This window comes from Pleurodeles waltl, chromosome 5 (genome assembly GCF_031143425.1).
Source record: "Pleurodeles waltl isolate 20211129_DDA chromosome 5, aPleWal1.hap1.20221129, whole genome shotgun sequence".
Classification (NCBI taxonomy): domain Eukaryota; kingdom Metazoa; phylum Chordata; class Amphibia; order Caudata; family Salamandridae; genus Pleurodeles; species Pleurodeles waltl.
In genome coordinates this window covers 206,436,560-206,464,430 of record NC_090444.1, presented here as the reverse complement: position 1 = coordinate 206,464,430, position 27,871 = coordinate 206,436,560, and the positions used below count along the sequence as shown (strand labels likewise).

Here is a 27,871-nt window from a genome sequence, read left to right as displayed (position 1 = left end):
ATGCTTTTTGTATTTTTGTTTGGCTTTTTCTAAATGTTGTTGAATCAATTTCTGAGTTTGATGCAAATGTTGAATGATTTCTGACACAGCTGGAGTGAGAGAACTTTCTTGAGGAAATGTGATGGGCAAGGTGTCAGGATGATAGCCAAACAAACCAAAGAAGGGTGTAACGCCAGTAGAAGTGTGGAAGGAGTTGTTGTAGGCTAATTCAGCTAACCAGAGCATTGATGTCCATGAATTAAGTGCTTTTTCAGCGTAAGCACGTAGGTATTGCTTCAAAGTCTGATTTAGTCTCTCCGTTTGACCATCTGTTTGAGGATGGTGGCTAGTAAATAGGGTAGATGTCACTTGGAGTGTTTTACACCACGTCTTCCAGAAGTTGGAGGCAAATTGCGATCCCCGATCGGAGAGGATCACTTTTGGCAGTCCATGATAACGAACCACTCTATTCAGTAAGATAGTTGCCAGTTCACTAGAGGTGGGTAATTTCTTACAGGCAATGAAATGTCCATATTTCGTGAGACTACTACCACCAGAATTACTGAATGCTGTTGAACCACTGGCAGACCTGTAATAAAGTCTAAAGAGATGTGTTCCCACGGACGACTTGGGGTTGGGAGTGGGTGTAACAACCCTTTTGGTTTTGAATGACTTGTTTTAGTGCGAGCACAGACTTTGCAGTTGTTTACCATTGTTTTTACATCCTTTGTTAAGGTAGGCCACCAAAAATAGCGTTGGATTAATTCAAGAGTTTTAGGAGTACCAGGGTGACCTGCTGTAGGTAGAACATGCAACCAATGAAACACTATCTTGCGAAGTTTGGTAGTGGGCACGAACAAACGAGCATCGTGAAAGGGTAATCCTTGCTTGATTGATCTTTTCGGATCTGCTTGGGCCCACGCCTGACATTTTTCAACAGTGAATGAATTGCGGATGTCTTCAAAGAAATCTTCTGTTTTTATGATACATAGGACCTTGTCAGGAGCAATGATAGCTCTGGAGGTTTGAACTGCAGGCAATGTGGTAGACTCTTGGCGGGACAAGGCGTCAGCTTTGCGATTATCTTTACCAGGCCGGAAGGTTACCACAAAATCAAGCTCGGCAAAAAAGAGCATCCAGCGTAATTGCTGAGGAGTCAAAAGTCTGGCAGAACTCATGAATTGAAGATTGCGATGATCAGTATATAGTGTGACAGTATATTTAGCTCCCAACAAATGATGTCTCCATTCTTTAAAGGCGTCACGAATCGCCAGAAGCTCTTTTTCAGCAATGACATAGTTCTGTTCGGCTTCGTTCAACTTCCGAGACATGTAAGCTACAGGATGAAGCTGACCAGTGTCTTTGTTTCGTTGTGACAAGACTGCTCCTATCGCCACATCTGAAGCATCAGCTTCCACAATGAAAGGTCGATTCGCATCTGGATGAGTCAAGACTGGGGCAGTGGAGAAAGCTTCTTTCAAAGTTGAAATGGCTTGGTCTGCTTCTGGGGACCATACACATTTTTCTTTCTTTCTTAATAACTTAGTAATTGGAGCCACTGTCTGGGAGAAATGATTGATGAACCGCCGATAAAAATTTGCAAAGCCCAGGAAACATTGTACATCACGAACAGTCTTTGGGATGGGCCATTCAGATACGGCTTTTACTTTCCTTTCTGCCATCACCATACCTTGAGGGGTAAGGATAACCCCTAAAAACTCAACTGTGGTAACATGAAACTCACACTTGGTTAGCTTGCAATATAAATGGTGTTTACGAAGGGCTGCCAAAATTTTCTTGACATGTTGAACTTGTTCATTCTCATTGTCTGAGTAGATCAAAATGTCATCAATGTAAACTATGGCAAAGATATCGAGGTACTCTCTAAGAACGTCATTTAAGAAAAACTGAAATGCTGCTGGAGCATTGCACAGACCAAAAGGCATGACGGTGAATTCAAAAAGACCATGGGGGTCATTACGACCCTGGCGGAACAAGTCCGCCAGGGCCGTGGGACGCGGTGGCACCGCCGACAGGCCGGCGGTGCCCCGCGGGGCATTCTGACCGCGGCGGCTCAGCCGCGGTCAGAGAAGGGAAACCGGCGGTCTCCCGCCGGTTTCCCGCTGCCCCAAAGGAATCCTCCAAGCCGGCGCAGCATGCTGCGCCGGCATGGGGATTCCGACTCCCCCTCCCGCCATCCAGTTCCTGGCGGTTCTCCCGCCGGGAACCGGATGGCGGGAGGGGGAGTCGCGGGGCCCCTGGGGGCCCCTGCCGTGCCCATGCCTATGGCATGGGCACGGCAGGGGCCCCCGTAAGAGGGCCCCTAAAAGTATTTCAGTGTCTGCAAAGCAGACACTGAAATACGCGACGGGTGCAACTGCACCCGTCGCACCTTCCCACTCCGCCGGCTCTATTACGAGCCGGCGTCATCGTGGGAAGGGAGTTTTCCCCTGGGCTGGCGGGCGGTCTTGTGAAGACCGCCCGCCAGCCCAGGGGAAAACTCGGAATACCCTCCGCGGTCTTACGACCGCGGAGCGGTATTTCGGAGGGGGGAAGCCTGGCGGGCGGCCTCCGCCGCCCGCCAGGCTCGGAATGAGGGCCCATATCTTGTTTTGAATGCCGTTTTCCATTCGTCACCCTCTCTCATTCTGACAAATGGTAAGCACCTCGAAGATCAGGCTTCGTGTAGATTTTTGCTTTCTTTACTTGTTCCAGTAAGACCGGAATTAGAGGCAAAGGATATTTGTTCTTGATGGTGATTTTATTCAAGCCCCTATAGTCGATACACGTTCGAAGCTCTAAGTTCGCTTTTGGAACAAAAAACAAAGGAGAAGCTGTGGGAGACTTAGAGGGGCGGATGAAACCATTCTCTAAGAATTGATCCAAGTATTTTCGTAAATGTTGATTTTCATGTTCTGACAGGGCATACACACGACAGTTGGGAAGTATCCCCCCCTGGGACTAGATCAATTTGACAGTCATAAGATCTATGAGGAGGTAAGTTCTCTGCTTCCTTCTCATCAAATACATCTTCATAAGACGAATACTGTTTGGGCAACTGAACTTCTTTCTCTGCGGCGGTAGCTATGTAAGAATGGCCAACTTCCGATTCTTGAGTCCTTTGGAGACAATGTTCTTTACATAGCACTGATGAGAACACGATCTTTCGTTCTGCCCAATTAATCTCTGGATTGTGATGAGTTAACCATGGCAAGCCAAAGATGATCCCATACTGGGGAGCATGGATCACGTCAAGGATGAGTTTCTCTTTATGTTTCTTTCTTTGATTTTTACCTTCACAAATTATTGTCAAGGGGGCAGTCTGAAGAGTTATCGGACCTCCAGTCAAGAGTTTTCCATCAACTGCCTGGATGGTTTCTGGGGTCTTCTTTTCAATACATGGGATCCCCCATGCACGAACCAATTGGGCTTCAACAAAGTTTCCGGTAGCCCCAGACTCGACTAGAGCCTTCTTGAAATAGGTCTTTTTTCTTGACCTGAACTCTTATTCCCAATTTTAGATGTTTGGATTGTGAAGGATCCACGGTGACACCCAAGAGCAACCCTTCTCTGCAACTTGGGTGCTTTAGATTTTCCGACTCGACTGATGCATTGGTTGCAACTTTCTGAACTGGGCCTCGCTTGCTCTTTGTTTTGATTGGACAATCTTTGGCGAAATGACCTTTCCGCCCACAATAGAGACATTGCCCATTTTTTCTGCGTAGGTCCTTTTCATCTTTGGTCAAAGGTCTCCTGATGGTTCCAATTTCCATCAGTTCCGGCGTTCTTTCTCTCGGAGTTCTTGAGTCTTTGTTATCATGAGCATGCCAAGAATGTTTTTCAGTCTTTTTACGCGTTCCTTTTCGTTCATTTAAACGATGATCAAGCCTCAAGACAAGGTTTATTAAATCTTGACAGTTTGCAGGTTGTGGGTAGATTTGCACTAAGATGTCTTTTAGCTCCTCTTTGAGTCCCCTGTAAAACAAGGCCGCTTGTTTTTCTTCAGGCCAGGATGTCTCAGCGACCAGCCGATTAAAATTGGCTAAATATGACACTAAGGGGGTCATTCTGACCCTGGCGGTAAAAGGCAGTTACCGCCGGTCAGAAGACCGCCATAACACCGCCGTGGCCGCGGTAACCCACCACGGTCATTCTGACCCACAACTGCCAAACCGCCAAAAACCCGACCTCCACTGAAGGCCGCCACATCAGCGGTCAGCGATAAACTGGAGATGACCAAACCTCCACCGTCACGCCAACAGAAATACGCCCATGCCATTACGACCCACCAATCCACGCGGCGGTCTTTCAACCGCGGTATCCCATTGGCGGTACACACCGCCGCGGTCAAAATACACACACCTTTACAAAACACAGCCACATTGGATAATTCAAAATACACACACCTGATACACATACAAACACCACTCCCACACAATCAATACAATATAAAACACACACCCACATCACCCACATCACCCACAAACCCCCACAAATCGAAATTCAGAGACAAGGCGCAATACACAGAGAGAGAGCACAGGGAACGCAAACCACAACACACACAGGAACCCAACATCATCCCCCACACTACATCTACGCACAAAACACCACACACCACTACACTCATCACCACAAACACCACCCCACACCTCATCCACACCACCCCATGGCACCCCCAAAGACACCCCAGGTTCTCAGACCAAGAACTCAGGGTCATGGTGGAGGAAATAATTAGGGTAGAGCCCCAGCTCTTCGGCACACAGGTGCAGCACACCACAATAGCCAGGAAGGCGGAGCTATGGCAAAGGATCGTCGACAGGGTCAACGCTGTGGGACAGCATCCCAGAAATCGGGAAGACATCCGAAAGCGCTGGAACAACTACGGGGGAAGGTGCGGGCGATGGTGTCAAGACACAACATCGCTGTGCAGAAGACTGGCGGCGGACCCCCACCCACTCCACCCGAATTCACATCATGGGAGCAAGAGGTCTTGAACATCCTGCATCCTGAGGGCCTCGCTGGAGTAGGCGGAGGAATGGACTCTGGTAAGTCTAATCTCAACTACTTCCCCCCCCAACCACCAGCATGCCAACCCCCAACCTCACCCCCAACCCCCCAGCACATATCCTCCCTGCTAATGTCTCACCAGCACAACCCACCCAAACCAACACCAACCCCTGAATGCCAACACAAACCATGGACACCCATCACCTAAGCATGACCACTGCACATACCCATCCCCCCCAAACCACCCTCACAACTCCTCCCACAAGGGAATGCCAGCACTGGGGGACAAGGGCACCCACAATTCGCACGCCATGGCACACACAGAAGCAATAACCATACTCTTTTACCCCTGCAGGGCCCGAACGCCAAGACACCGGCCTGGAGGGTCCAGAAATGTCCATCCCACCCCCAGAACAGGCCCCCAGTGATGACAGCAGCTCTGTCGACCTAGAACCTGATGAGCAGCCCGGACCATCGGGGACCTCTAGACAGTCGGTTCCCCTCAGGCAGCCACAGGCCCCAGCAGACCTACCCCCCTCTGGAAACCCCAGCACAGCACCCACCCAGCGGGCCCATGCCTCTGTCTCCAGGACAGGTCAAGCAGTAGTGTGTCTACCACTACAGGGCACCCAGGGCAACCCACCACCCCAACAACAACAGGGACCTGGGGGCAGTGGTAGTGGGCACACCGTCCAGGGGACAGAGGCCCAGGAACAAAGGGGAACTGGGAGGGCTGCTGTGCGACAGAGGGAGGACAGGCCTAGGGAACCCACTGTCCAAGAGGCCCTCACCACCATCATGGGAGCGTACCACCACTCCCAAGAGATGATGGCGACGGTCCTGGCCAGGTTCCAGGAGATCCAGGCCATGCAGGAGGGCCAGTACATGGGGTTCCGGGAAGAACTGCGCAGCATCAGTTCCGCAATTGGTACAATCGTGGTGGCACTCAACCAGATTGTCACCACATTGCGGGACCATGTGGCCCCCCAAAGGGCCCCTGCCACTAGCATGGAGGAAGAACAGCCCACCACCTCCGCCGGCGCTAGTGGTCAGGAGGCCCCGACACAACAGCAACGGCCCACCCGGACCCCACCCCCTGCAGAACATGAACGACCCCGCAAGAAAGGCCTGAGATCGAGGAAGAAGACAGAGTAGGATGTCAAGACCCCCGCCATACACGGATCCCCCCGGATGTCATCCCACTGTCCCACTTGTTCACCCTGTCCAACCTTGAACTGCCCCTGCTCCACCTTCCACAGGCATATGGACAATGCACCTGTGCGAACGTGAGTCTGGACTCTGCCATGGACATGCCTCCACCATCACCCATCACCCTTTTTGAACTATACACCAATTTTTGCACTTCAATAAACACAATTATTGCACAAAAACCATCTGGAGTCTGCTATTTATTTTTTTAAACCAAATGTATTCGATATAACCAACCAAAAATTTCCAAATACATTGTGATGACAACATACCAGTGTCACACAGCGGTAGTCCATGGGGAAATAAACCAGAGGGCACTCCATGGGGACCACATCACTGAAATAGGAAGGCAAATTCACAACTAAGTTACCATACACTGGGGTGAAAGGTCAGACAGTAGAGAGCCAGTACTGTTACAGAGATAATAAAATGCAGGAGTAGATTCTTACCTGTGTGTTACTGGAAATACTGCAGTATCCCTCTGTCCCTGTTGTCTGTGTCGTCCTCTTCGTCTTCCTCCTCTTCACTCTCCGCAGGCTCCACAGCAGCCACAACACCACCATCTGAACCATCCTCCTGCAGGAAAGGCACCTGGCGTCGCAAAGCCAGGTTGTGAAGCATGCAGCAGGCCACGATGATATGACACACCTTCTTTGGTGAGTACATTAGGGATCCACCTGACATATGCAGGCACCTAAACCTGGCCTTCAGGAGGCCGAAGGTCCGCTCAATCACCCTCCTAGTACGCCCATGGGCCTCATTGTACCGTTCCTCTGCCCTTGTCCTGGGATTCCTCACTGGGGTCAATAGCCAAGGCAGGTGGGGGTAACCAGAGTCACCAATTAGCCACACACGCTGTCTCTGTAGCTGTTCCATCACATAAGGGATGCTGCTATTTCGCATGACGTACGCGTCATGCACTGACCCTGGGAACTTGGCATTTACATGGGAGATGTACTGGTCAGCCAAACAGACCACCTGGACATTCATGGAATGATAACTTTTTCGGTTCCTGTACACCTGTTCATTGTCTTTTGGGGGGACCAAAGCCACATGGGTACCATCAATGGCACCAATGATATTGGGAATGTGTCCAAGAGCATAGAAATCACCCTTCACTGTAGGCAAGTCACCCACCTCAGGGAAAATGATGTAGCTCCGCATGTATTTCATGAGGGCAGACAACACTCTGGACAACACCCTTGAAAACATAGGCTGAGACATCCCAGATGAAATGGCCACTGTAGTTTGAAATGATCCACTAGCCAAAAAATGGAGTACTGACAGCACCTGCACTAGAGGCGGAATCCCTGTGGGTTGGCGGATGGGTGACATCAGGTCTGGCTCCAGCTGGGCACACAGTTCCTGTATAGTGGCACTGTTGAGTCTGTAGGTGAGTATGACATGTCGTTCTTCCATTGTCGACAGGTCCACCAGCGGTCTGTACACGGGAACATTCCTCCATCTCCTCGCAAGTCCCAGCGGACGGTGCCTAGGAAGGACAACATGGAGCACAGAGTCAATCAACCCACAAGTAAGTTCCCACAGCCTGCACAGTACACAAATCTCTCTGGATTGAATAGCTTGTATGAGTGTCGATGCAAGGCCTAGCCATGTGTGACGCAGTAGGAATTAAGCCATGTGGGCCCTTGAAATGGCGGCTGCCTGACCTGTGAAGTGTGACAATGTGAAGTGAGGTCATTGCGCTGGCGTGGCACGCCGTGGCGGTAGGCGGTCGAAGACCGCGGCGCAAAGCAGCATTGGTTAACATTGAACCCTATGGGTTTCAGGAGCCAATGACGATGTGCGCCGGCGGTCGCGGTACGCACCGCCGCGGGCGTGACCGCCATTTTCTCTCTGCTTAATCACACGAGACCTGACCATCCACAGGAGAGGACCTATACTGCAAGTGCTGCTGTGACCTCAGTCTGGAAGTGACAATGGCTGCTGCGACTGGGGAAAGGGCCCCCGCCTTCAGTTCCGAAGAGTTGGAGAAGCTCGTGGACGGGGTCCTCCCCCAGTATGCGCTACTCTACGGTCCTCCAGACCAACAGGTGAGTACACGGGGCCAATGCATAGTGGGCAATGCCTGTGATGAGTGGGGTGGATGTACGATGGAGGGCAGGGGAGCGAATTACGAATGCATGGCACGACAGATGAGAGCATGTGCCACCTGGCAAGTTTGGGGAGGGGGGCCACTCACATCGAGCATGCAGAAAAGTGATGATGTTTCTTTTCCCCCCCTGTACATGTCACATAGGTCAGCGCCCATCAAAAGATCGATATTTGGCGTGCCATCGCCAAGGACGTCCGGGCCCTGGGGGTCCACAACAGACGGGGCACCCACTGCCGCAAGAGGTGGGAGGACATCCGCCGCGGGAGCAGGAAGACCGCCGAGGCTCTGCTGGGGATGGCCTCCCAACCTAGGAGGGGTGCCAGTCGTACCTTGACCCCCCTGATGTCCCGGATCCTGGCGGTGGCCTACCCCGATTTAGATGGGCGCTTGAGGACATCACAGCAGACACAAGGGGGTGAGTACCAGCACATTCAGCTAAATTTGCGCGCAGTGGAGGTGCCTGGGTGGGGGAGGAGGGCTGTGGGTATCCCTAGGCCAGGGCGATTTCTGTAGGCTAGGCCCCTCCGTGAGGTATGGTCCTGTGCCCCCGCCCCCCACCTCTGGAGGGTGCCTAGTGACGCTATTCATGGACCTGTGTATTCTGTGTGGGCAGTTGTCGCCCATAGGCTTGTAGGGCATGTCCCAGGGAATGAGTAGTGTACCCCAAGTGCGCAGCGTAGTACAGGGGGCTTCTGTGTCTGTCGTCTCCGCCAACGGTGTCCCCAATGCATGCACTCAACTTGTCTTTATTTCTCCATCCCCCCCCCCCCATTTTCTTTGTTTTTCGGTGAATGTGTGCATTAGCATCATCAGGCGGAGGAGAAGTGGCATCGGCGCAAGAGGGAGCTGCATCTCACATGGCCCCGGAGGGCCATGCAACGGACTCCGACATGACCAGTGAGACGGAGGGCGAGGGGGGCTCCACCACGGGGACCCGTGCAGACGTCAGTGACACCGACACGTCCTCGGATGGGAGCTCCCTTGCGGTGGCGGCAACATCCGTGCCCACCGATACTACAGGTACAGCCGCCACCCAGCGCACTAGCTCCGCCCTCCCAGCAGCCCCTCGGCCTTCGGCCCCTGCCCGCACGGCCAGGAAGGCGGCCATCTCCTTCGCCCCAGGCACCTCAGGCCCTGCCCCAGTCACCCCTGCTGTCCTCAGTGAGGAGGTCATTGACCTCCTGAGGACCATCATTGTTGGGCAGTCTACCCTTTTGAATGCCATCCAGGGTGTGGAGAGGGAGGTGCATCAAAGCAATGCATACCTGGAGGGCCTTCATTCGGGTCAGGCTGCCCATCAGCGATCGTTCAACGCTCTGGCCTCAGCACTGACGGCAGCGATTGTCCCTGTCTCCAGCCTCCCTCTTCTAACTCCCTCCACCCAGTCCCACTCCCCTGTTCCTCTGCCTATCCCATCCACACCTACAGACCAGCCTGCACACACCTCAACACCCAAGGGAAGCTCATACAGACATAAGCACCACAGAACACACAAGCATTCACACAAGCAACATACAGATGCAGACATGCCAACAGCCACTACCTCCTCTGTGTCCCCCACCTCCTCGTCTCCCTCCTCCCTCCCTGTGACGTCTACACTCACACCTGCATGCACACCACCATCAGCCAGTACACCCATCACCAGCACACCCTCCACACCAGTCCGCACACGCGCAGTCACCACCCCCACTGCCATGTACACGTCCCCTGTGTCCTCTCCCAGTGTGTCTGTCACCCCCGCTTCCAAACCACACAAACGCAGGCAGGCACCCAACCAACAGCCATCCACCTCACGTCAGCCTCCAGCCCAAGCACCTGCACCCAAAGACACCAGACTTGACTCTCCTACAACCACATCCTCTTCCTCCACTCCCATACCCACTCCAGCTCCCCTTCCCATGGCTCCTAAAAAACGAATCCTCTATAAACTGGACCTCTTTTCCTCACCTGACCCACCCCCTCCATCTCGTAAGAGTTCCAAAAGCACCTCAGCCACCACCAGCCCAGCAACTCCCAAGAACGTCGTGGCTGGTTTTTGGAGTCCGCCCTTTCCTTGTGCAGGGACATCGGCCAGCAGCAAAGGCACAGCCAGCCCACCCCCTGGGAAGAGGTGCAAAAAGCTGAAGGGCATTCGCGACAGGCCTGATACGCCTGCCCCCAAGGAGGGTAGCCTTGCACCGTCACCTGCCACATCGGGTAAGGGAGCCAAGGGCTACAGAGAGTCTGCCAAGGAGGGCAAGAGCAGCAAAGCGCAAAAGGCAGGGAGCAGCCGACCTGGCCATGAGGGCCCCACCAGCCCCATTCCGGGGGTATCGGAGGAGACCCAGGGCCCCAGGACTCCATCACAGGAGGGCCCCGCAACGGAAAGGTCCGATGCTGACTGAGCAGGAAGTATTGGCCAGGTGTGGTTCACTCGAAACACAAGACAGGCACCGCTGAACAGGGCCCCGCCAAGACAGGCACCGCTGAACAGAGCCCCGCCGTGAGAAGCACCGCTGAACAGGGCCCCACTGTGAGAAGCACCGCTGAACAGGGCCCCGCCGTGAGGAGCACCGCTGAACAGGGCCCCGCCGTGAAGGGCACCGCTGAACAAGGCCCCGCCGTGAGAAGCACCGCTGAACAGGGCCCGCCGTGAGGAGCACCGCTGAACAGGGCCCCGCCGTGAAGGGCACCGCTGAACAGGGCCCCGCCGTGAGAAGCACCGCTGAACAGGGCCCCGCCGTGAGAAGCACCGCTGAACAGGGCCCCGCCGTGAAGGGCACCGCTGAACAGGGCCCCGCCGTGAGAAGCACCGCTGAACAGGGCCCCACCGTGAGAAGCACCGCTGAACAGGGCCCCGCCGTGAGAAGCACCGTACATTACATGTACATTCCAGGATATCTTCAATTATTCCAGATATTTTCCAATGTGAATCTGGATCAAACATAAAACCCGAGACCTAGCACCAACATTTTGACCTCTCTCAAGGGTCTCCTCAGGACAGAGTCGTCCATATATCTTATGATATGGATCAAATTTTGTAGAAGTGATCCCTTTGTGAAACTTGCTGTGCTGCTGACACTGTGCTGAAATACCAATTCCTTATCTCCAATTATCAGATATGTGTCATACCACAAATGTGGAATTGTACATGTGGCAGCTTTACGTCTGTTATGTGACACTAAAAAGTTTAGTGTGATAATGCTCATGCACCATCTTTGGTCGTGGATGGGATATTTATATACAACTACAATCAAACCACCGCTGGTGGTGTCCGTCTGTCACTGTTCACAAGATGCCGTGGGACAAGCCACATTGGCTAGTATGGATGATGCCATTGGGTAAGTGACAAGTAAACTCTGAAAGACATCTGGCTGCAGCAATGTAACAAATAATTTGAGTGCCTGTAACATATTTTGTATCTCCTTTTACCCAGCTAAGCATCTTAATGGGGGGTAAAAATTGTTTTAGGATGCCATCATCCGTGGAAACAAGCAGGTACACCATGAACCACATTGACTCAAAAGGAGGTGCGGTGTACAGAAGGTAAGACATTATAGGTTTCATATATCATTCAGTCTCCTTCATAAGATTCAGAATTTGTCTACATGGTAGATGCTCTTCCCCACTCTTTAAGAGGTAAGCTACTCTTTTCTAGGTATGTCTGATACATTCAAAACTGAGATCTGGCTCCGTTATTAGTGATATATCTTCTCAATTTATCTGGTTTCTGATACACAGTTGTCATAGGTCTTAACTTTAGTGACCTACATTTGGAAAAAAACTGACAAATGCTTCATCAGACATATGAATTAACCATCACACTCTCTTCACCTCTTCTCTAAACAAATGTTAATGGGGGACTACAAATTTATATTGATTATGGGACCTTCAAAAGAGTAATTTTTAACATTTGAGCCCTCTCCCATTTCTGTCCCACGAGACAAGCACAAAAGGTGATTATTTTACACAAGACCTGTTTGTGAGATGGTTATCACCTGGTTTAAGAAGAAGAGGTGTGAAAGATAACTTTGCTTAATAAATATGCATTAGTAAACTATGAGGCAGTGTAATTCAATCACCTATGAAGACATTTCCAATGCAGTGTTCTGTGAGTACCTTAAAATAATATTAATTTTTTATATCAAGGTTATTCTCATCTGCTCTTGTGAGAAACATGTAAGACACACTAATTTTATACTGTAAAAGATGTTTAAAAATACTCTAAATTGGACAAATGTGAGTTTCAGAGTTTCTCTGTGATCTTCCTGTCCTATATCCCGATATTGGTGTGGATTTTCACTGGCCAAGTAAACTCAGTACTAAAATGGCTTGGCTCAATCTGTGTGAAGGAAAAGAACTGTTTCTGTGGCTTTGCCAACTTCTACAGAGGCCCTGTTATTAATGTAAGATATGAGAAGCCTTCTTCATAAAATATTGACCTTTCTTGAGCCAGTACATTGTAAAAACAAATGCCTTTAGTCAAGTTAGGTTTATTTAACACACTTTGGCCATTTGACCTTTGGGTATCTGAAATTCATTAAGCAGTCTATTATGTAGAACATTGGGCTAACTAGGGCTGAATTTCATAATAAAACACATTAATAAAACATACAATATCTGTACAAAAGAAGAGTAATAGAACAGACAACAAGTGTGGCCCATTTCACAGTGTAATGGCCACTGGCAGAAAGGACTGGTGGGGCAGTGCGGAGTGGGGGAGGGCAAATAATAAATAATAAAAAAACCAGACATGCCGTGCCGCACCACCTCGGCACCACCTCTCCCGCTGTCTCAGTGCTTCTGCCTTCCTCCCCTCCCCACCCAATCCAGAAGCATGAAAGAATCAAGGGTTGGCCTGAATGGGCTGAAATGCCACTCAGGGAAGGAGTTAGAGTCTGAACTTGGTCTCCACTCCACCCAGCTGTCAAACACAGCTGGGTGGAGGATTCTAAGCGTGCATGTCAGTCTGGATGGACTAGAATGGCAGGCCAAACCAACATGCGCACTTGGAGTGCACCTAACACTCCTCCCCCCCCACTCCCCTGTGATGCAGAGAATGTTGGCTCCACCCTGCCCTACCTAAGTGGAAAGATAAAATGATAATAAAAATGCTTTTATTGTCATTTTTGTTCTGCTTCACTGCTTCCTCCTTTCAGTGGGGAGTGAAGCTCCTCCGCCATAGCAGAGGTGCCGCCACTGGGTAAAGGACAATCAAAGACAAATAAAGCTAAGCATTCAAAATATCTAATGTCCTCACAACTTTCGTTTGCAACATTGTCCAAAGGGATGGTTAAAGACCTGCTTGCAAAATATGATATGGTACCATCACTCAAAACCTGGAATGCAAGTGGTGCATGGTTTCATATGCAAAAAGTAATTTTGAGAAGCACACTCATACGAAAATATCTAGGGCAGGATGTATCAAAAACCCATTTTGCATTCCCTAAATAGCGAATTTTAAGAAATCACTATTTAGGTAATGCAAAATGGTATGTAACAAAATAGTGAATCCCAAATAGCAATTCCTACAGAATTACAATCGCTACTAGGGAATCTCGATTTGGGATTGTGACTCCATTCGTTCCTATGGGCTTGAAGGACCATAGGTGCGAATGGTTTTGCAATACCTAAATTGCGATTTCCTGTTAGAAAATGCAAAAACAAGGGTGCCAATGGCCTAAGGCCCCCTTTGATGCACCTTGAAAATAATTTGTGCACATGTAAAGCACACACATGCCCTATGGGCATGTGTACGTTACATGGCACTTTAAAGAATTCATTTTAATGCATTTTTTAAAACTGCACATGATGACCACCAAGTTGCAGTTGGTGGTAATAGAATTTCCTAAATGCCCATTTCACATTTAGCAACAGCTTGTTACATGTGCTTAGCCAATTGCCAATTGTGATTCCCTATTCGGATTCGCAATTTTAGGTAATTGCAAAAAATGGGACTGCCAATGCCTTTAATACATTTGGAAAGTCTCTTTTGCATTCGCAAACAGTGAAATTTAGCAATTTGCCCCATTTGCGAATGCAGAAACATTTGATACATGTGGCTCCTAGAGTGAAAATCTTCGCTTGCACATGTGTAATTACACATTGCAGCGAGGTGTTGCTGACTGGCGAGTTATTGGCTTGTCCCAGACCATAATGCTTTTTTGCATCGATAAGGGTGGTACAGAAACAGTGCCCCCTTTGAGTCAGCATGGAAGTTGGTACGCCAAATCTGGGTTTTGTCAGTGTGCATGACACCTCCCAAATGATTGTTCCCCTCTTTTAGCTGTTGCCAGTTTATTCTTCCTGCAAATTAATTTCTAAAACCAGTATTAACACAAGCATTCTACTTCCCGCTTACGCTGCAATCTGAGTCTGACTGAGTTTAATTTAAAGTTTTTCATGAAATTATTGTGATTTTAAATTAGACGTAAAATTGTATTGATGATGTCAGGTTTTTAGTATGCTGTAACTGTGGACCTCTGAGTAACTTTGTTTTTACGTTTTGTCATTTTTGTCATGAATTCTCTTAACCACATGATACAGTTCAATTAAGTAATTAAATATCTCCTCAATCAGTTTGGAAGTATTGTTCCCTGTGCGTCTTCCCTCTCTTGCCACCATAAAACCTACCACTCTACGCGTACCGACTAATCCTGGCCAGCCTCAACCTTAGACCGCACCACTTGCATCCATTCCCAAAGTAATGACAAGGATGCATTCTCGTTCACCAAGCCCTACTTTGCTCAGGTAAAGAGCCACATGTGGACCTGATATGCGTTCATAGCTGTTGTGTCCTCCCCAGCTCAGGAGCATGCACAAGAACACAGCACACACAAAGCTCATAACCAACGTCTTTATTCATCAGCATACAACATTCTCACTTCTCATTATCTCATTACTGTTAATTCCCACATCTCAACATCTCCCAAATGGTTGTGTAATTCCTTCATTGAGTCCGCCTAGGTCAGTGGGGTCCTAGTGTTCACAGTCCTAAGACACTACAATAGCATCCCTGATTGATTGCTGATTAAGCTAGGGTACCAACACTCTTGCCTACTGTCTCAAATCTTATGAGCACAGCAATAAGTGCCCTTAATCGTTGTCTTGGTGATATCTGCTGGTGCATTAGTGAAAGCCAAGACCTGAATTTTCCAGTAGTGCATCGGATGCACCACACAGGTAAACTCTTGTACCAATACCAAGCGGATAGTCAGGCACTGCTCATTTTACACAAAGTAAGTGTTTAAGCACAAATGTACTTCCGCAAAAAGTTTTGTTCCCAAACCAATGCCCTGTCTTTGGTTTTTTCCATGCCAGTGAACACTGTACGTGTGCCAGTCGCACAGCATAGAAATAAAAGTGCTGGTCTAACATCACAGTAAAGGAGCAGGTCCTAATCCACAATGATTGGCTTCATGAGGTGCGGACTGTGTACGTACATTTGGCGGCACAAGTCTTCCAGTTGGCTTTGCTAAACCTCTGATATATAGATATGCCTGAAACCTTTCAACAGAGCTCTGTAGATTAGTGAGCAAATGCTTCAAATGATAATACACCTGTTCTTTCTGCAAACATCTGGAATGTAGGTGTCGAAAAGCTTCTTTCACAGATGTACAACTGAGGTACTTTGTGAGCATCTCAGCATGTCCTCGGTATTCGTGCTTTTGTATTAAATCTTGAAGTCTTATTTTATTATCATCTGTTGCTTCTAGCATATCATTCTTTTTACATTGTGATGCACTAGCGAAAATATAGTAATTAACAAATATATATATCGCCACTGCTTCTTCAAATTTTTATTGTTATTCGGATTGGTTTCTCTTTAATCAATGATCAAGACATCATAGGTACACCATGAACCACAGTATAGTACAACGCATTTTCAGCTCGCCTGTTTCATGCTGATATGTAATTTTGAATCAATACAGCTACACCAAGACACATGCCACAAAAAACAGCAGAAAGGTATACATCATTATTTTATTTCTTCACGAAGAACTGTCGAAAGTAGGTCAATTCCTTATTGAAACAAACAAAAGCAACAGAAAGGTGCAAAGACAATAAGTTCTCTCCAGCAAGCAGTTGCACGGCTGGTCTGTATTGCACCACAATTCCACCGGTACCTCACCAGTCCTAAGGTAATTACTGGCTTACTGTACTGTGCTCCCCATCCCCAGTCTCGTGACTTCAAGGCAGTGATATTTATCAGACACAGAGTCCCCTGAACTCACGATTTAAGGATCTCTTCCATTTGTACAGAGTCAAAACAGTCAGATTGGACGATAGCTCATTTTACTGTTTCCGCAGCACGCCTATAGAATTACATCCCACTAGCCCTACGCATTGAATCATCTTGACCATGCTTTAGACAACAGTTCAAGATCAACTTTTTCCCTAAGTAACTTTAATGGTCCTGACCAAATTCTTTATGGTCGTGTGGGTCAAAAGCGCCATGAATCTTTAGTATACCTGCACCATAGAAATGTAATTGACATGACACAACAAATACCCAGACATGACGGAATGCCCAGATATTTTGCACCCCCCTCCTGCCATGCATGCACTGGAATCTGGGGGTGGGGGCAATCTTTGGGGAATCCCTAAGCTCTAGAGTCTAGAGGAAGGATGATGGCGTATGACAGCCCCACAATACAAAACATCATGCTTCTCTAGGACTACTCTCCCAGGGGTGAGAAAGTGGCCATTCAAAAAACGGGAACTCAGAAGATTTTCCTACAGTACCTCAAGCCAGGGAATCCAGAGGATTCCTTTTTTCATGGAAAGATCATTGTGTGTATGAAGGGTGAGGGAATCACAGAGATTTCGAAGAGCCTTGGGCTCTCTGTCAAAGAAAGGCTCCACCTGGTGATCATCAAATGATACCAGGTGGAACAAGGACATTTACTCTGATGTTCACCATAGTCCTCACATCTCTCACCGCTCTTCCTGTTTAATCAATAGCAATTACCATTTGTGACTGAAGGGAAGGGCACAGGATGGTAGTGGGAATAAACTGAGACTGAGGCAGAGGCAGTGCCCTATTGGGTAGTATTATAACTTTGAGATACTACAAACGTGGGTAGGATTCCCTTGGGATCATTTGCCCCATTGGTTAAGGAGGAACCTGGAGTCACCCACAGCCATAAGCTCATGCCAGGCTTAAATGTGGCAACTCCAGGCACCCATTTCTGAACACTTTTTGGACCTGTAGAATACCAGAATTTGACTGGACCTGCTGTCAGTGACCTGGGGGCACTAGACTGGACCATCTCTCTTGTGTACCCAGGACAAAGAAGTGGACTCCATTTGTCAGTTGGTTGACCTCATGTCTAGCTACAAGGCCACAACAAGCTTCCCAAAATGCCCAGCCAACCAGTACCAACAGGACCTCACCTGAACCCTGCTGGTGGCTTCTGCTGGTGTAAGTATGAACCCCAAGGCCCTGGAATCCTTGGCTGTGTCTAATTGGACTTTTCCTATCACCTCTGAAAAGTTGAGACTCAGAAACGTTTTGGATGTCCAGACCTCCAGAGGACTGAGAAAAAAACACTCCAGCCTATCTGCCAAAGTTCTGACCTCACTGAGCTGAAAAATGAGGTTTCTCCTGCTCTGAGCTTCTCCACAACAGCAACTCTGATCCAGCAGACCCTCAGCAAGAAGGTATGCTGCCTTGTGAAACCCATTATCAGATAGAGACTGCCACCTTGCCCTGCTGGAGGATTCTGAGCTCCATAAAGGGTCAGAAGGTGAACATCTTGTCCAGGCAAGGGTACCAAATGTATCCAGCCAGCAAAAGGACTTCCATGGGTGTGAAAGTTTAACTTTTCCCAGTTAGAGCTTTTCCCACTAAAACCACCTGCTTCAGTGGGACCTCATCCTGTGCCTATACAACTTCTTGAAGACTTCTCTAGTTACAGCCTGCTACCTTGTCTCGCTGAAGGATTTTGACTTCCATTTTTTAGACTAAGGGCCTAACTTGCATGCTACCAGAGAGAGAACTCCATTGCAATGGTGACACTTTTTCCTCCCCACCAACGTAGTGGTCCACCGACCCAATTTATATGCAGGAGGGCCCCATGATTATACCCCTCTAATAGCCCTGTGGAGTAACAGCCGTTATGAGGCCGATTTGTAATTTCACCCACCTGACTTAGATAGGTGGAACTAGAGATCAGTTTTTACTGCCATCACTGGTATGAAAATATTGGTGGTAAGGGGAAGTAAAAACTGCTAAATGCTCCTGTCACCATAGAAGAATACCCCATGGTGAGAGAAGCATTTTTATTTTTCAAATAGGAAATCCTGCTTCTGGATTTTCAGCTTGAAAAGAAAAAATAAAACAGCTTGGTGCAAGGCTCCGTCGTGTTGATGCTGCCAAGCACCAAACTATGAAAAGCATTAACAAGAACTGTTTTGATGGCATTTCCTGCCAATGCTGAAGAAATGACCATTAGCTTGGCTGTCATCTCTAAATTGGGGGAGTGGGATCTCCGTCTGGGCAACAGAGAAATTGTATAGATATTCACAGAAAAAACAAAGGTTACAAGGACGTTATAGTTATGGTTAGGTTGACATTTTACCCATACACAACCATAGAAAGTCTGCAGTTATATGTATACTTATAGTTATACTTATGTTAAGAAACTATAACTTGTGGCCTAAAGTTACTTAGCGGCACGAGTTGTAGTGTCTTCAGGTAAGTATAACTATAAGTATAACTATAACTGCAGAATGTCTGTGGTTTTGTATGGATAAAACGTCAACTATAACATCTCTGTAACCTTTGTTTTTTTTCCACTGAATTTCTATGTGTTTTCAACATGAAGGAATATCTAATTACCGCATGGTAATGCAACCACTGCATGCATGCATGTGAGGAGGGTTTGGCTGCAGGGCCTGGCCTGGCCAACTACCCCACATGCACTCAACTCCACACCAAGCAGAGCCTTTGGCCATGCACAGTGGGTTTTGGTGTGTGAGCATGTTTTTTAAATTTTTTGGGGGATCTGCATATCCTTTGCATGTTTACATGAGGGACTGCACTAGGTGCCACGGTGGATCCGTGGATCCACGGATTAGCCCCCAAAAAAAGAAAAATAGCCAATGTGTCCCCATAAGGAGAAAAATATATATACATTTGTATATAGCCTGCACTATTACACTTTACACTACTCCACCGTACACTACTCCTCTACATGCTATTACATTCTTCGCCCCTCCACTTTATGTCACTCTAGTCTATGCTATTCCACTCTACACTATTCAACTTTATACCAATCCACTGCATGCTACTCCACACTATGCTACTCCAGTATACTCTCCTCCACTTTATAAAAACCCACTCCACAAAACTCTACACTCACTTCCACTCTACCAGACATAACTCTACTCTGTCCCTTTACACTCCACTGTTCAAATTTACACTTTACTCTTGCTCGTACACTCTAACGTACAATACTCTACTCCATTCCATGACAGTTTTCAACACTGTATGACACAGCATTCCATTCTACTGTATGAGATGCCACTCCAAGTTATGTTTCCTCAACTCTATGCTACTCCACTTCAACGTATGCCTCCCTACTCTATGTTAATGCACTGTACTGTACTCAACTCTACTCCAGTCCATTGCACATTACTCCACTCTGTGCTATTCCACTCTATGTCACTCTACTCTTCTACGCTCCACTGTACAGTATTCTACTGTACACTAGCCCACTGTATGCTACTCCATTTTACGGTAAGCCACTCTACACCACTATAGTACACACCCCTCCACTCTATGCTGCTCCTTCATATGACACTCTCCTGCACATTATATAACTCCACTCTATAAAAGTCTACAACACTTCATGGCACTCTACGACACTTCATGGCACTCTAGCCACTCTATCTCTGTGCACGCCACTGTCCAGATCTATATTCCTCTCTATGCCCATACACTCCAATGTACAGCACTCTATTCCACTATATGACACTTTTCTATATGGCACAACACTTCACTCTACTATATGAGACACCAAAGCAATTTATAAAAGTTTACAACTGATGCTACACCAGTACCCTGCCCTCCATGTCACTCTACTCTACGACACACCATTACACTCTATTGTACTTGACCCCACACTACTTAACACCACTACACTTGACTCCACTGTATGAGACTTTACCTCACTCTGTGTTATTATACAACAATCCATTCTATGCAGCTCCACTGTTTCACATATCACTATACGTTATGCAGCTCCACTCAACAACACTCTACTACACTTCATGCCACTCTCTCACACTTTACTCCTGTCTATATCTCTTCACTTCATTGTACAACACTGTACTATACTGTATGCCACCATACAACAATCTAATCCACTCTGTGATACTGTAGTCCACTATACAACACTGTACACAATTCTTATATGCCCCTGCACCCCACTTTACTCAATTCTACTCTGACACATTACTCCACTCCGCTCCCCTACTTCACTGTACACCACTCCACTCCATCCCACTCAATGCCATTGTACTCTATAACACTGTATGTCAAGTCACTGCACTACATTCTACCAAACTGTACTGTAAACTACTCTACTCAACAAAAATCTGCGAGATTGTATGCCACTGGACTCTACTGCAGCCTACACCAGTTTCCAATGCTGTTTCCAAATTTTTACCAGGGTCCAGAATAAGAAGAGGATCCAACAACATAACTCCTTATGGTACAATGCAGTCTGCAGGAAGGCAAAGGGAGAACTCCTCAGATGCATCAAGGAGGGAACAGATAGAGAGAAGCTGCGAGAAAGTAGACAGGCTTATAAAAAACTGGTCATTCATGCTAAAACCGAATGGGAGGAGAACCAGTGGGAGGAGCTTACCACTTCCCTCGCAACAAGAGACCACCGAATGTTTTGGAGAGTAGTTAACGGGGGGTCGGGGAACCTCCCTTCGGCAATAGAACCAAATATTGCAGCAGGGGTGTGGCAGGCACACTTCCAGTCTCTCTACAGTTCCGAGCAGGGAGAAACTAAGATTGATTTTGGTACTGGACTGGTAGAGTATGGCGGGGATTTGATAACAGTGGGGGAGGTGAAGGTAGCACTAATGGGACTTAAAGCTGGAAAGGCGCCAGGATTGGACGGCCTGCCCGGGGACCTGTTCAAGCAGGAGCCCGGTGTTTGGGCCCCCTATCTGGCTGCAGTGTTTAATGGAGTTTTGTGTGGCATGGAAATTCCGAGTACTTGGCTGGGGGCAGAGGTGGTTCCTATATTTAAAAAGGGCTCGCCCCTGCTCCCAGCCAACTACAGACCAATCAGTCTAATTGACGTGTCACAGAAGCTGTTTGGCAGGATACTGCTGAATCGGCTTCAGGACTGGGTGGAAGAAACGGGTGCCCTCAGTCCGTATCAGGCGGGATTTAGAAAGGGAGTTTCTACAGTGGACCAGGTTTTTCGTCTGAACGTTATCTATTGGAGGGCAGCAATATTGGAAGGGGGTAGTTTATACACTATATTTGTGGACCTGAGGGCTGCGTTCGACCTCGTGCCCAGAGGGAAACTCTGGAGTGTTCTGGCTGAGATGGGGGTCCCCCCAGACATCCTGATAATTTTAAAGAGATTGCACCATAATAACTATGCCCGGGTCAGGTGCGGGAAATACGGGGAATTAACGGACAGATTCCCCGTTGACAGGGGGGTTAGACAGGGCTGTGTATTGGCACCGACCCTGTTCTGCCTCTTCGTCAACGGGGTAATCGCCCATCTCAATGGAACTGAATACACTGATGCCCCAAAATTGAATGGCAGCAGGGTGCCTGCAATCATGTTTGCAGATGACACCCTGCTGCTGTCCAAAACCCCCATGGGGATACAGAGGATCCTTGATTCTTTTGTGGCTTTTTGCACAGATAGGGGGTTAGAAATCAATGCTAACAAAACCAAGTTTATGGTTATGAACCCAACCCCAAGATCACGCCCGAACCCCTTACTGGGAGCTTCACGTTTAGAGAGAGTCTCCACCTTTGAATATCTAGATGTAACGTTGAATGAAACCATGTCCTGGGGAACTCACCAGACTAGGGTTAATCTTAAATTAGTGCAGACCACTGGCGGCATTGCTCGGTTGATGAGAAGCTCCACATATCGACCGCTGGGGCCGCTTATCCAGATATACAAGGCACAGGCTAGAGGAGCTCTGATGTACGGGGCGGAACTGTGGGGTCACACAGCTTCCTGCAGTTTGTCTATAACTGAGAACAACTTCATTAGACAGATAGTAGCACTCCCGTCCAGTACTCCGCTCCTCCCCCTGAGGATGGATCTGGGTCTGAGACCAATAGCAGATGCATTAGGTCTCAGACCCATAGTCTTCTGGCGAAGGCTATGGAGCACCGAAGAACTCTCTTCTTATAGGGCGGAACTGAGGGAGTTTTTAACCCACCCTAAAGCTCTACAGATCCCGTGGATAAAATATATAAAAAAGTCCTGTATGGGATTGGGCCTCCCTGACCTGTGGTCGGATCCAGCTAACGCCTCACTAAGGATCCCACGAAGAGCTTTGGTCAGTGCTTACCACGAGCAGAAATTAGCTATGGCCCTAGACTGCAAGAACGAGGGGTCATTAACATCTGTATTCGCGCAAAGCAAGGACTCATACCGCTTGGAGAGGGTTCTGGATGCTATGTCTCCTGTGCTGGCCAGGAAGCTATTTCTCCAATGGAGATATGGCACATTGCCTCTGCGATCTTACACCTGCTCCTGGTCAACACTGCCATCTACCAAGCTATGTCCGACATGTGTGGGAGCAGAGGAAAGCGATCTGCATGTGGTCTTGTTTTGTCCAACTTACAAGGCCGCCGGGAAATATTGGCTCCTACCACTTATTAGAAACCTTGGTTTTAGGGAGTACCTCCCGGTGTACAGAATTTTAAAAACTGATGTTTCAGGTCCAATTGTGTTTGCACTAGCCAAATTCCTTACCAATGTCTGGCATATTCGTACCCGTATTTTAAAGTTGCAGGCTCCTATCTAACTTTAAGTTTTTATTTTAATTGTATGGTCTTTTATCTGATGTGTTTCCTGTTTACTTTTCCTTGATGGTTTTACATGTTCATATGTGTGTTTTTTGTGTACATCTTTTATGGCCAAATTGGCCGAAATAAAGATTAAAAAAAATGCTGTACAACACTCTATTCCACTCTACTGTATAACACAGTACTCCAAATTATGACACTTTACTCCACTCTCCACTACCACACTCAGTATACTCCACTCGACTATGCTCCACTCGTCAACACCTTATCCCAATCTATGCACTGTACTATACTCTACTCTGTACAGCTCCACTGTCCGACACTTTACTCCACTGTATGCAACGCCTCTCTACAACACTGTATTCCAATCTATACTACTTTATGACACTCTACTCCATTCTTTGCCCATCCACTCTACCTCACTGTACTACACTGTATGACCCTTGACAATACACCACCCATTTTCTCTCTAGGATAAGCCACTCCACTATATGATTACACACTCTACTCTTTGATACTCTCCTCCACTGTACTCTATGACATTCCACTTGATGATACTCCACTCTATGTCACTCTACTCCAGTTTAATACACTCTACTCCACTCTATGACAGTCAACAACACGGTACTCCACTGCTCGACATGCCATTCCACTGTACAACTTGTACCCATATTTATACTTTCTTTGCGAAGCATTTGTGCCATTTTTTGACACACAAGGGGTGCAAACTTACAAAATACGATTATATTTTGTATGTTTGCGCTTGACAAATGCGGTGCAAAAAAAGTATAAATATGGACTTTGGTGCTTCAGTCTACAATATTTGACTCTACTATATAAGACACCATGCCACTACACTATATAACACTTTACTACACTGTACGATATGCTACTACATTTGACTCTGCTCCACTCAATTCCAATCTACAGTACTCCAGTCCATGACAATAGACAGTGTCCTCCACTTTACAGTACGACACTCCACATAACAACTCTCCACTTGCAACACTGTATTGGCAATGTTTTTAAAAACATTAAAAGCCAATTAAAAAAGCAAAGGATAATGCATACTTATAGTTAGGAAAACATATTTGTCCCTATGCAAAGCAGGTTTAAACTACACAAACTTTAAAAATGCTAAATTTATAGTGATAACTTTCACATACAAGTTATCTACCACCTTCAAACTATTATAAGTAACAGACCTCATTACATACTCTTTTCAGCTCGCAATCCAGACAACACTAACTATAACTCAACACTATACCATGCACTGTGTTCTCAAAATAATGATACTCTACTGTACAACACTACACTGTGCAAGGCTCTCCACCACTGTACTGCATGACACTACACTCAACAACACTGAATTATACAACACTCTACTCCACTGAACTTCACTCTATGCCACTACACTCTACAACTCTCTGCTACACTCTATGCCACTGTACAACTCTATATTTAATGACATTCCACTCCACCACATTCCCTTTCATGACACTCCAGTTGATAACACTCCACCCTACAGCACTCAACTTTACTGTTCCACACACCACTACACTGTACAAAATGCCATTCTACTCTACAATACTCCACTCCATATCACAACATTCCACACCACTGTATACCACTTCATTCCACTGTACACTACACCACTTCACTGTACTCAACTCCACTCTATTCCACTCTGTAATACTCCACTCTACAACACTACAATCTACAACACTCTCTTTCACTGTACTGTACTACCCTCCACTTTATAATACTCCAATCAATGACACTCCACACTGCATTTGACACATATTTTTATTAAAACATAAAACCATTAACATACAATCAACAAAACAAAGGTTAAGGATAGTTTATAGTTGGAAATAACTTATGTATTATTTCTATACAAACCCAAATTATAATTCACACACATTACAATTGTAAAGTTATGATTATGGCTTCAATTTATATTTTATGCACCACCTTCAAACTACTATAAGTGGGACACCTCCCAACACATTTTTTCACATCACTCGCCAACTACATTAGCTATAACTCATGCCTTTTCCATGCACTGTTTATACCCTTGTATAATGTATGACTTATAGCATGTGAAATAGTAGCATTCATAACAACACTTATAACTTATCAAATTACATTATTTGTCACAAAACAGTGCACAGTAGGGTAGTGAGTTATAGTTAGTGTTATCTGGTTAGCGAGTTGAAAAAGGTTACAGGGACATTATAGTTAGGTTGACATTTTACTCATCCAAAATCATGGAAATTCAGCTGTTATAGGTAACTATCAGTAACTATCACTTGTGCCCCCATGGTAGGAAGTGCTACCTCGTTGGGTATATATAAAATGCATCTCCTACACTACAGCTACTTAAGAGACTCCATGGCAATGTCTCCAGTGACCTTGTGTGTCTGTAACTTTGTCAATGTTGTTATTGTTCGATGAGTGTCTTTATGAGAAAGCTTTTTAAGAAGAAACTGCAGATCTGCAGTTCTACCTTGAAAAGTTTTGTTTGTTCTTGGGGACGGTGGGGGGAGCCTCAAGACCCCCTCAGTTATAGCGAGCTCCCATCTCCTGCAGGAGCCAGCATTGCTCCCACACACAGAGAGCTAGTTTTGTATCTTTAAAATGGGAGCCTAACTATATTGTCCCTGTAACCTTTGTTTTTTTAAGTGAACCAAATATATATATATTCACTTAAAAAAACAAAGGTTACAGGGACATTATAGTTAGGCTCCCATTTTAAACTTATAAACCATAGAAATTCACCAGTTATAGTTAGAGTTATCCCTAAGGTAACTATAACTCGAAGCCATGCCGAGTTTTTATCTCAAAACTTTTACTGCAAATATTACATTGATATTATCAAGGATGTTATCAATGGTGTCATGAGTGCCATAATTTGGTGCTGTAATTAGCAGTGCATGGCTAGGGCGCGAGTTATAGTTCCCTTAGGGCACGAGCTATACTTACTTAATATAACTCTAACTATAACTGGTCAATTTCTATGGGTTGGTACATTTAAAATATGACCCTAACTTTAAATCCCCTGTAACCTTTGGTTTTTAAGTGAATTTCTCTGTTTTAAAAAAATTCTATTTCCTAAGTATATCGTCCCTGTAACCTCTGTTTTTTTCAGTGAATTTCTATGTTTTTTTTAACGTAGAGTAATTTTTATTACCATACATTAATCTAACCACCGCCGCTCACGGCAGTCCCTGCGGCAGACCCCTATAACCACCAAACCGTGCGCTGGACAGTGCAGATGTGCACAGCCTTCTGTCCTGCGCAATGGGGGTTGGTCACAGGAGCTGGCCTGTGGCCAGTCCCTGTTGGCAAACCCTATACCATTCAAACTCTGCAAGGCACCCCTCCCCAGGCAGATCTCGGCCCCAGGGGCCCCATCCCCCAGCCCAAACATTTCATTTTTTGGGGGGTGATGGGCTGCGAACCCCTCCTCCCCAGGCCTATCTCCACCCTATCCCTCTGGGCCCAGCATAATTAAATTATTTTTGGGGAGGGGGTTGTGCGACCCCTCTCCCCAAGGCCGATCTTGGCCCAGGGGACCCCCAGCCCCCTGGGCCAGGCCTAAACATTCTTTTTTTTCTAGGATGGGAGCCACACAGCCCCCCTCCAAAGAGCTGACCTCGACTCCGGGGTCGAGGATGAGTTTGGCTTCTGCGTTCTGGATGGTCTTGAGTTTCCTCATGAGTTGGGTGGTAATTCCTACATAGAAGGAGTTGCCGTAGTCCAGTCTGCGGGTGATGAAGGCTTGCATGACAGTTTGTTTTGTGTTGGGTGGTAGATATCCAAAGATTTCCCTGAGCATTCAGAGGGTGAGAAAGCAGGTGGAGGAGACCGTGCTGACCTGTTTCTTCATTGATAACTGGCTGACGATTGTTTATTTTTTATAAAGAATTTGGTGGATTCGCAGATCCCCCACAGATTTTGCTGACATTTTTTTTTAATATATGATTTTTGCTCAAGGGTACTCCAGCACCAAGGTTACAGGATTAAGGTATTCCTACCCTTTGCTTTTTTGAAATTTGTTTGTGACTCAGATGAAGCCAAGTCCCAAAACTGCTGCCAACACTTCCTCTGAATGAGATCTCAGGGATCCGTGGAGCCTCCACTTCCTTAGGTATCTATACTTCTCTTTCCTTTTATATCTCTAAAACTACTGAATGGATTTACACCAAATCAGAGAAGCACATCCTGTGTACTCAGATTTAGCTTTCTGTCAAATTTGGTGCATTTCCATTCAGTCTGTAGTCATGTCTAACAACCTTATGGGAAAATGCATGAGGAAAATGTGTTTCGGGACCCCCCTTTTTCTCAGCCCCCCTTTGACGGAGAATCCAGAAACTTTCAAGATAACAGCTGAACTGACTGTTGTATTAGTTTTGAAATTTCGTGAAGATTCATCAAAAGACACCAAAAGTTATTGGCAAAAGAAAAAACATTTTTCCTATGGAAACTAGGTCCTAACTATAATGAGCTTTGTGTAAAAAACCTAGTCGCGGTTGTCACTAGGTCATTAT

General features: G+C 46.9%; 1 protein-coding gene across 1 annotated transcript in view; it reads right to left on the bottom strand.

The window, feature by feature from the left end:
* The window catches only part of LOC138297011 (nucleolar pre-ribosomal-associated protein 1-like), a 128,020-nt gene extending 100,912 nt beyond the window's left edge, over positions 1-27,108 (bottom strand). The window contains 1 exon segment of the mRNA XM_069236530.1: positions 26,977-27,108. Within this exon segment, the coding sequence (XP_069092631.1) occupies positions 26,977-27,108 (132 nt within the window).
* Positions 27,109-27,871: the final 763 nt, after the last annotated feature.